This window comes from Melanaphis sacchari, unplaced genomic scaffold, assembly GCF_002803265.2.
Source record: "Melanaphis sacchari strain LSU unplaced genomic scaffold, SCAv2.0 Contig61_pilon_pilon, whole genome shotgun sequence".
Taxonomy (NCBI): domain Eukaryota; kingdom Metazoa; phylum Arthropoda; class Insecta; order Hemiptera; family Aphididae; genus Melanaphis; species Melanaphis sacchari.
Genome location: NW_020271437.1, coordinates 1,123,386 through 1,135,430, shown reverse-complemented (window position 1 = coordinate 1,135,430; position 12,045 = coordinate 1,123,386). Strand labels below are relative to the sequence as shown.

At 22.6% G+C, this 12,045-nt stretch overlaps 1 protein-coding gene and 1 pseudogene across 1 annotated transcript in view; both read left to right on the top strand.

The window, feature by feature from the left end:
* The window catches only part of LOC112600181 (radial spoke head protein 3 homolog B), a 28,284-nt gene extending 22,186 nt beyond the window's left edge, over nt 1-6,098 (top strand). The window contains exon 9 of the mRNA XM_025347352.1: nt 5,930-6,098. Coding sequence (XP_025203137.1) covers nt 5,930-5,943 — 14 coding nt within the window. The 3' untranslated portion in view covers nt 5,944-6,098. The remainder of the gene's footprint in view (nt 1-5,929) is intronic.
* LOC112600172 lies at nt 5,962-9,840 on the top strand (annotated as a pseudogene).
* Nucleotides 9,841-12,045: the final 2,205 nt, after the last annotated feature.

Below are 12,045 nucleotides of genomic sequence, written 5' to 3'. Positions count from 1 at the left end.
CAATTATCACCCATCCGAGAGCTAAAGTCACGGTTTCAATTCAGGACACCAAACTTTTTACAAAATAATAATATCACGTAATTTTACTATAGTGCATATTTTTTATATCGTATATTATAGCACCAATCACACATTTCTTCAGTTTCTCATAATTTCTATAGTCTTTACGACGAGCATACAAAAAGTTCGGAACAGCAATATCATACCGGCAACGTGAAATCAAAGTTATAAGGTATATCAGGTTCGTCCATTACTATAATAATTTATATTAATACATATAGTGAATGCAATGTTTTCGGCAAAACTTAAATCAGCTAGCCTGCTAGCCATAATATTAATTGCATACCTAAAAAAAAATTTTACGAGACGGTGGTTTGTCAGCTACTATTTATTTTTAAATGTATTCAATTATATTTAAAATACTATATTAGTTGATTTGATATAAATTTGTTTTATTGTACCTATTTAAATTTAAATCAACTACATATTGCTGTGTCATTGTTAAAATTATTTATTGCGTTGTACTTGTACAGTCTATTCGTATATTTTTAGTATCCAAATTAGGTACAGCATTATTAAACTAAATCCATACTCTACAGATTACAAGAAATTTTTCTCAAAATTGAAGATAAAAGCATTTTTTTTTATTATAAAAGCGCATACAAAATTCAGATACAAAATTAAAAAATTGAAAAAAAAAAACAAATCAATATGAAAAAAAATACGCATGTCATTATAAAACCAAAATACTTAAGCTCCGCTAGGTATTTAAAAAAATTTTTTATTGTTTATTTTTAATTTTAATTTTATCTGAATTATATTTTAGATGTCTTGTTAATTTAATACAGACAATAGGTATATTAAATTTACAAAGAATACAGTTAGTTGCAAGGAAACTACCGTAATATATTAAAAGTTATGTTTGTTATATTGCTTTGGAATATATTTTATTGTAATTCAGTCATCTATCAAGATACATACAAGTTATATATTTTTTGCTCTACAAAATTTGTTATAATATGTTCAACACAATAAAATTAATCTTTGTTTTATGCTTAAAATGTTCATATATTACTTCATCTGCAAGACAGTCGGAAAGACATTTAAATTGATTACTGGTCAATACAGCCGAAATGTAAGTAAATCATTTTTGGTACCAGCTACTTATTATTTGTTATCGGCCAAAAAATCTGTTTTGTTTTCGTCTTAAACTCATATGTTATGTAAATTATATACAATCACTTCACGTCTCCACTATAACCATTGACCGACGACCGACCGTCAGTTTAACACTGATATATTGTATACATCGTAATAATCCAGCTATTAAATAAAAGTGATCAATACATAGTTTAGTCAATTTAGTAGTATTGCTAATAGTAATTTTAATATTTCACGATTACAAAAAAAAAAAAAATACAAATATCCAATAAAAACTTAGTAGCTCTGAGTCGTAGGTGATAACAAATAAGTTGGAGGTAATTTTTTTTGTATTTAATTAATACCTACTGACTCAAGTGATTCATGTGTAGCTATAACGTATTCCACTGGTAAATATTCAAAACGTCAAAGAAAGACAAGAAAAGTGAAATAATGAAAAAATTAATTTTTATTTTTTTCATTTAAATTGTAACGATACCTACCTACTTATATTTAACTACATTCTCTTGTTATATACCTATTTTAGGTACCTATTGTTAATTAATAAAATATTGAATTCATTATGGACTATAGTTTTCATTTATTCTTGTGTAATTAATCATTTCTATTGATGTATAAACAAATCCGCAGGCCCGAATGTTTTTTTTTCAAATATAAAATATTAAAATTTTTCTTTTTTTCTTTTATAAAAAAATAAAGATATACAAATATACGTCTTGTGGTGTTTATCTACTCTAAGTTGTGCGCCTTCCGCGTTTTGTAACTACGATGATTATACGGAAGAATTAAAACAGAAACTATCCAAGAATCTCACAAGATAACACGAGATACTATTATATCAGTTAAAAAAAAAAAATCAAAAGATAGATACTATAACAATTAACAATACTTATCAAACTAGAAGTCCGTGTTGGAGATTAATAAGTATGGATTAAAAACTATAATTAAAAAGGAAAATTAGGATCTAAGTAGTTGAGACATTTTTCTGTAACAAGCTTGCACGAAGGTAAAAATGTTTCAATCCAACGTAGTAGGAAAGAAATGAAATTAAAATTGCTAATTAAAATACACTTATGTTTGTTACATCACTGTGTTTTGAATGACTAGCTCCGGCACTGACTGTATAAGTGAAATACGGTGGCAAAATGATTTTCGTGGAATTTACAGTGCCAAGTTAAGAAATTTGCCACCTGGGGGCAGACTTAAAAATTCCACCCTTCCCCTTCAAACACCCCCAGCCCCAAAATATAATATATAATCTATACATATATTATACACACAGCAAGTAACAACATAGTTAAGATTGTTTAATAAATATATATTTATAAACACATCATAGCATCGGTAGTTTTTAAATTTATAAATCTTAGTATACGCTGTATTATACTCCTCCAATAAAGTTTCTTTTTTTCAAGTTCAATTTTTAACTCAACATCAATACTTGTTATAATTTTACGCATTGAAAACCATATACGAATAGATTCGTTATGCGTTAAATCAATTTTAAAATTAATCTTTTTTTTTCAAAAATACAGTACTTTTAATATTATTAAATAAAAAAATTTACTTTCAGTAAAATAAAAAAAAAGTTAAGCATTATTTTATGAAAGGTGCCTATTTATGATTGAGCAACTGAGCAAATTAGTAGGCGCATCCAAGAAAAATACTAATGGAAACTCATATGCTAAGTAATAAACTATCTAACTATAAAAGCAACAAGCAGCAGTGTGATCAACAATATTTGACAAATGACAAAATTAAAAATAATGTTTTAAATTTTTAAACAATTGAAGTTATTATGGTATTTATTAATAAAAAGTTTGAAACATTGGATCGATAAAATAAACAATAAATAAAAAATGTAATGTAATGAATAAAATTGTAATAGTTTCAGATAAGATTATGTACAACAGTAGGTACAACTATAAAGTTTTAAATATCTTAGTATAAAATGAAAATCACGACTTTATATTTTATATTTTTCATTATTGTTTAATAAACAATATAATATAATATTCCATAAACCTACTACATAATTTGTATTACCTATTAATTTTGTATTTTTAATACATTTATTATTATGTTATGTTAGTTTTTACCTTATTATCCTGATTGAGGACATTTTGAATTATAGATTTTTGAGAAATAATTAGTTTGTGTTTCTTATTTTTTTTTCCTCAACTCATTTATACGGAATCTGGCACTACTTAATTTTACGCGCTTTCCACTCATATTGATTAAAAATAAAACATTATGCATGTTTGTTTTTCAGTCAATCGTGAATTAAACTTGGCAACTATGTCTGCAAAACTCAAAAGGTATAATAAAAATTTTAAAAAAACTGCTTGATAGTGTACAAATCAATTATTTGAAACTATTAAAACCAAATTTAATAATATTCATGGCTATAACATACAAATTATAAAATACACATAGAGGCATAGAGCCATATAAGAAATATAATAAACACGATTATAATATGACAGTGTGTGCAGTTCAGAATTTTGTATACATGCAATATTTATACTCGAAAAAAATACAAACGAAAATAGAAATATTATTATTGTTCGAATTTTTCAATAATAAATTAATAACTCTTCTTAAAAACTAGTATATCTACATTAAAAAATTTTAAAACTTTTGTTTACCTTTAAAATAGTGCCTCCCGAAGCAGCTACCCCCCTTTGTCCCCCCACCCTTTACCCGGTAATGGGAATTTACTTAAGTATAATACGGTAGAAAAATGTTTTTAGGGGAATTCACAAAATTTTAAGGAAGTTTACAAGTGCTAATAAATTTTAAGTTAAGAACATATTGAATTTCTTACAGAAAGGAGTGAAGATTAAGTTAGGTTATTAGACATGTTTGGGAACATTGCAATGTACTTTCTTTACTGAGCCATTATTAAATGCATCCGGATAAATTCATATGATTTAGTATTTACTATTTACTTTTACTAATATTTTGTAAATTGATAAGTCTATCTACCGATAACCGGATGCGACTCATCTTTTCAATAATTAGGTATAATATTTATATTAACAACTTCAACATATTGATATTTAACCGTGCATAAGCATTAAGCTTTCAAATGGATAAAAATATAGGTATCTAACGAAGACAAATATTTGACTTATGAACAACTACTAAGACTAAATCGTATGACAAAAAATGAAAAAAAATGTTGGAGTAAGTTGTTTTTCCTGTAAGTTATTTTTCAAGATAAACATAGGTAGGTAGATACCTACTAATGTACCGTTAATAAATTATTATATTAAAATAACGTCATATCTGCAACTATTGCCTTTTTTACAAATGTGTAACAATAAATATTTTAAAAAATATTTTATAAATTTAATGTTATTAGAATATAAAAAAGCTATATTTATGACTGTTGTGTATTGTTAATTAACAAATGATTAAACAACTAACAATTCTTCATGTAATTTTTAATTAAAAAAAAAATTAAATAATTTTTCTGTTAGTAATATATTTTATGTATACATCTTACCATCTACCATTATCTGTGCATTAATAAAATAGAATCATGTCATCCTCTGAAATAGTTAATTATTTATAAGGTTTTTAATACATCTATTAAAAGTTGAGAGTGTTGAGACGGTCCAACCTTTCATTTAATTAATACCTAATAACTACAAAAACTAATAACTATTAGATGAATAATGAATAAACATACATATTATAAGAATTATCATGAAAAACAAATTACACTTTCTCAAAGCCTATATTGCTCCAAAATACTCCATGATAAGTATAAAAATCTAAGTATACTTAAAAATTCTAAGTATCATAATTTAAATAATAATTTTTAAAAAATGAGGGTGAACTTGTTGCATCACCCAGTATGATAATATAAAATATTATGATGGTGCAAATTTTGTTTAGGCCATCAATACATTTTATTAAATTAAATAAGTAATTAATTTTATTATTCAATACACTGGGCATAAATCAAGCTGTAGAAACATTAGCAAATTGCTTACACAAAAAGACAACAGTTAAGAAAAATAAATTTAAAGCTGAAACCATGTAACTATTAAATGTTAATAATATTATTTTAATTGAATGTTTATGTTTATATTAATTTCTTAGCTTCTATTTTTTTTTTTTAGAAAACCTGTTAAACATTTACTTAGAATAGCTCATTTGCTAAACTCTCAAAATTTTAATTACACAGGTACCTAATCCAAATATGTTTTGTGTTGCTTTATTAATAAATTAAAAAGTTAACATATAATGTTCTTTATGCATGTTATATTTTGTATATGTCTTGAGATTTAAAAAAAATACAATTTAAAATCTTTAAATTACAACAGTTATTTTAGTAAATAATTTATTGTTTTTGTGTAAGAGCTCTACTTCAAATAATTTTATGAATATTATGATTTGTAATACCTAACTTATTTAAAATTTAAATTAAATATTGATTTTACTTACTAACATTGAATCTACATAATATTCTGCCTAACGTTTTAGAAATAAATATATTTATAAAAAAGTCATTTTTATAATTATACTTATCTTATATTTTATTGTTTTTTTTTTATTTTTTAGTAGATTTGGTCAAAATAATAATTTTATTCTAAATAATAATATAAATATAGTTATAAAATAATAAAATTAAATGTTAAATAATTATATAATTGAATATATATTGTACATTTATAGTGTAACATACCTATCACACTTTATTCCAAATAAATTATTGTTAATTATTGTAATTATAAAATTTTATTTTTTACTTTAGAGCCAACAAAATGAAGAAAAGAGATCTAAAATTTTGTTGAAAAACTAAATGACGAACTAGCTATTGAAGAACTTGTTAATGATTTTCATATGTTACTAAGTCAAAAGTATGCAATACAGTGGCAGCCCCAAGATTTTTTCTAGGTAAGGCAAATGTAAGACAAAAAATTATAAGGTAAGGCCACAAAAATGAGATTTAAGCAAAAAATTATTAAATATATATAAAAAAAATATGTAATTTAAAAAATAATAATTTATAATTGTTTTAAAAGATATAATATTATAATAAAGATGTATATTATAATTACATATAGACTGTACAATGAACTACAAAATACAAATACTATTATTTTCTGCTTATAAAATTGAGAATATTGATATGTTTAATGTTAGGCCAATGGTAGGGCCAGACATTTTCAGGTAGGACCATGGCCCTACTCGGTCCGTCTATATCACCGCCATTGATGCAATAAGTTCTAGGTTCTTAATTATTTTAAATTTCTCATAATTCTAAAATTGGAAAATAATTATATAACTAGGAATAAATCTTACCACTTTAATTTGTAAACTTATTTCACTACGTCCCTCTCAATTACTCAAACAAAAATGTAAGTTTATGAATTGATAATTAACTGAATTTATTATTGTAATAAATCATATTATTATGTATGTTTTTCGCCAAATACTTAAATGTTAATTTTTTTTTACTTTCTTACTATAAATAGTAAATTTTTCTAAGTCCTATTACAGACGTTTTCATTTCCAACCGTTGATGTGTTTTACTAATATCTAATATTTAGATTTAATTGTGAGCTAAGAAGTTTTGATATTCATATATCATTAATAAAAGTGTTTAAAACTTGTATCCACTTTATTACTATTCATTCTTCAGAAACATATCTCATAGTAGCAGCAAGAAACAGAAAAGGAAATACAAGTAAAACTTAAATTATCATAAGATATTTATTTTATTAGGTACCTATCTACATTAATCAAATAACAATAATCTTATAAATATTTGAATTAAGTAAAAAATTTGATTGTATAGAATTATACAATAGAAATTCTAACATTCAAGTATTTATACTTCATAAAGCTCAAGTTAATCACATTTCATTTTGCTTTTGGGATTCAAACAAGTTGTTTTCAACTAGTTATGATGGATCGTTAGCATGTAGTGATATTATTAAACACACTTTTGATATTGTTAGTAAAATGTAATTACTTAAAGTTTTGAATATTGTTTTTAATAATGCTAACTAAAGTTATACTATTTAAATAAGTAAATTTATAAGCCAGAACAGAAGAAGAATAATAAATTATACACCACATGGCATAGTGAATGTAATAGAAATATTCTCATTGGAAATGGTATGATCTATAACTGATATATGTTAATTGTTATACATGGTAGATTAAGTTTTATTAATTGTAATTATTAATTTTTTTAAATGTTTAAGTTTCTGGTCATGTAGATTTGATTGACATACGAATACTATACAAAAAAATCAACTCTTCCTGGTACCATGAAGAATCTATGTGTATAGTTTAATGTCGCCAAATAAAAAAACATTACTTTTAACTTCATCTGAACTTGGGTAATTGCTTTTATAATATTTTATTATGAATATAAAATGACAACATTTAAATGTATTTTCAGGTTAATTTTATTATGTTTCTTTCATTAATGATATAATGATAATATGTATTTGTTCTATTCACCAATAAATTATTACTATTCTTATAGAGTGGTTTCCTTATGAGACATTAGAAATATGAATGACAAATCAATTAATCTAGTTTTACAACTTAAACATTCTAAAATATTAATAAGTTCATTTTTTTGTATATAGTATTAATGTAGTGTCAACATGACAACATGTAATATTAACAAAATTAGAATATTTAATATCGAACAATTAAATTCAGATATTAAAAGTAAGTTAAAAATCTAAAGGTTTCCTTTAATAATTTTCAATACAATGATTTTGCAAGTATGAAAATTTGTTATGTTAAATAAAAATTATTTAGTCTTACACTTGAATTTTAGATAAAGCAGAACAAATTGAATTATAATGTATTGATTTTGCTAGCATTAATCCTCAATATTTCAACTATCATGTTCAAAAATTAAATTTTTATAATTTTATAATATTTTTTTTTTTTTTTAGTTATTATTATCTATTAGATTTCAACCATCAATAAAACATAAACATTTCTAAAAACAGATATCTAATGTAAAAAAATAATTAAGATTCAACAGTAAATTTAAATAATTTTATTTCAATAAATAAATATATATTTGTGATCAATTATGGTAGTACAATCAACATTTTTTTATCAATTTTTATGTTAGGTATTTCAAATTAATATTATTTTTCTAAGCAATTTTATGTAAAAAAAAAGCAACAGTACTGTGTTCAAGTAAAATAAATACTCCAATAAGTTTAGAAACTAGTTATTATATTATTGGGTATACCTAACCTGTGGTGTACCAGAACAAATTAGATAACAATATGAATAAAATATTAATTCAAATATATTTTTAGAACCCATAAAAATAATTCCATTTATGAGACCATTTTATGATGATTTTTCAATCTAAATGGAATCCTGGAAGAGAAGATGCATTTTTTATTACATCAATGCTATTGCTACTAAGAGTAGGTATGTTTAATAATTAATAATTTAATTAAATTACAAATATTTATGGCAAAATAATTTTATACATTCCATTAAATACTTCTATTTAATTCTCTTAGTTACATAAAAGTAAACTCTGAGGTCAAGTATATACAGATGATCGATGGTCACTCATTGTATAATGTTATATATTAATCAAATGCCTTAATTCCAACTCTCAACAATCTAAACAAATACTACCTAAATCTAATTTGGAAAAAAGTTTTTATATTAATTGTTCAAAATATTTAAACTTAAGTCTACAACTTGTAACTTTTATAATATAGGTAATAATAAGTTTTTATGTGTAAATTTAAAAATTATTACACACTTTATATTTTTATTTTTATAATTAATATCACGAAACATACCATAATATATTTTTAATTTTTTTTTTGGCACATAATATTAAGTAAAAATTACATTTTATTTGGTTACTATTTTAGAGTGCAACTAAAATATTTCAGTAGGTACTCAAACATCCAGTGATTTCTCTGATATAATATGGTAGATATAAAATGCTCACTGCATCTGGTATTGATATCAGTTATTAGGTTCCTTTACTATTAAGAAAAAAATGTAAAAATTATTTATGCGTTTTTTTAAAACACATGCTCAATATCAATGAACGTGATTGGTTCATACTTAATAAATACCAAATCATTGTGATTTAAATCTACAGGAAAACCGTTTGGATTTTAAGAAATTTCTTATTCAAAAATAAAAAAATAATTCACTTCAATTTACAAGTGTTTCTGATAAATTTTTAATTCTAGTTTCTCAGATCATGCCCCCCTAGATTTCTCTTTAATTAAGGCTTTTGTAAAGAAAGTGTGAATCAAATTTGTATCATACTTTGGATGTTTTAAAGCTTAAGAAAAATATAATAGACTGAATAAAATAAATTATAGATAAATATATAATTATAAATTAAATTAATAATATCTTTTTGTGTCATTATAAATTTTGTATTTTATTTTAATAAAATTAATGTTTTGCACTTTCAATTTGTCTTCTATAATTGAGAACTAATTTTTTGAACTTTTACTATAAATAATAACATGTTTTCAGATGCAACTTTTTGATTGCGACAGAAATGTATTACACAATCTAATATCTGAAAATATGACCACAAGTTTATTAGTCATAGAATTACATCTAACTCAAACTATTTATGTTGGAGGAACTTAATATGGTTATATATATATATATTTATATAGATATGTTTAGTGTCAAGAAACAATTAATATAAAGCTTACCTTTTTTAAATTATTTATTTGATTGTGTCAACTAATTAGTAATGACTATTTACTAAGCAAAAACACTTCAATTTTCTTTTCAAATGAATGATTAAAGCTATTGTTAATGTATAGTTGTATAGATATATTATTATATTTTATTACATAGGTTATACAGTAAATGGATAAATCAAATGAACCACACTTGAAATTAATTGTCATACTCTATTCCCATTTATTTAAGTTTACCTCTTTCAATATTACATTAACTTTTGAAATTAAATGAAGAATTTCAATCATATTTTTTCACTCTATTTGTTATATGACATATTAATTATAAAAAATATATAATTTTTAGCACCAATTAGTTTTTTATTTGCTTTATTCCTGTTTGTGTCTTATATAGGTATAAACTTATACTTATCTTAAACAAAGTAGTTATTTATAATATGTATTTTGTAATCTATACCAAACATTAACCATTAAGTATGTAGGTATATCATCATTTAAACTACAAATAATTTCTGTTCTTTCATGCATTTGGAATATTTTTAAATTCCTTTAATTATTTATTTATTACGATACCTTCTTGATAAAGGTTATAAATGTTGATCAAAAAAAAAAATAAAATAAAATAAATCAAAAAGTTTGAATGCCTAAAAATAATTTAAATTAAATTTATTTTGAAAAATATAAAGCTATTTATTAGTTTATTAATTTGTATTATGTTTACTTAGTATTTATTAAATAATACTCAAATTTATCCGAGAATGGTAAAATTGTTTCTATTATTTGGTTACAATTAATAAATATCAGCAAAAATGTAACAAATAGTCATGAATTTATATTTTTTATTTTATTCACATTACCCAGTTTTAGATTATTAGGTTCGGTAGCTAGATATAATAGTATCCACACATCTTTTTGACTGGACAGGAAATAGTTATGCATATGTATTAATGTATTATGTATCAGTATCATTAAAATTTTAAGTGCTCACTTGGTTTAAATTTAAAATATCAAAAAAAAAATAGCTAGTAAGAGCTTTCAATATTTTTAACATTAAATTTGATAAGCCATTTTACTCAAATACCTAATTTAAATGACAATAAAATCAATTATTTTAAATACAAAATTTGCTGTTTAATGACAACATATATGTGGATATAACTTCCTCTTCATAATATTACTATCTAATGTATAGAAAAAATATAATTAAATAATACATTAAGTAGAAATTGAATAAATGGTATTAATTTTTTTCTTTCTAAATTATTATAAACTATAACTGTCAATTTCATTCATTTTTTGGCATCTACATTATTATAGTTTAATATATTCAATTTGTAAATAATGTATTAAATTTACTAAAATATATTATACAACAGAAATTACTTAATAGCAAATTCGTGGATGTACAAACCACAAGTAAACTACAAAATATAATTGTTCATATTATCATAAATTGTGATATCAACTAAAAGCCTGTAGACGGCTGTAATGAGTCAAATAATAAAATCTAATTAGACACTAGACAGTAGGAATAATGATTAAAAGAGCAAGGATTTTAATGACCTAAAAAATATAAAAAAATGCACTAGAATAAATAACAATTATTTATCAATTTTTTATATTACACAAAATAGGTAAAAATTTGTTTTAAGAAGTAAATTAAACAAATATATTTGAATTTAAGTTGACAATTAATTATATTACTTTTTCAATATCAACAAACTAAAATAGGTAATTGGAATTACTTATGCAACACATATTAAAAAAGCTTAAAATAAACAAAAATGAGTTTAAATACATAAAATTAATGTAATATTTGTAAAAATTATCTTAGAAATATAATAAAATGCAAAATAAAAATTACACATTCTAAATTTTCATATAATGAAACAAATGTATTTGTTGATTAGAACTATATAGTGCCTAAAGAAAAAATGTAAGTTATTAAAAAATCCTAGCTCTAAATTAGTAACAACTCTAAAATATATATTCAATCCACTGTGTGTACAAAATAATATACCTTTAAAGGATAAAGCAATAATTATTATCATGTTTGGTACAAAAAATCTGTCAAATGAATAAACAGACATATATGATAATAAAATAATTTAATTAAATAATTATTAATTATTAATTAGGTATACCTAATTCAATAATAAAATTATGGTACAGTAATATTTTTGCA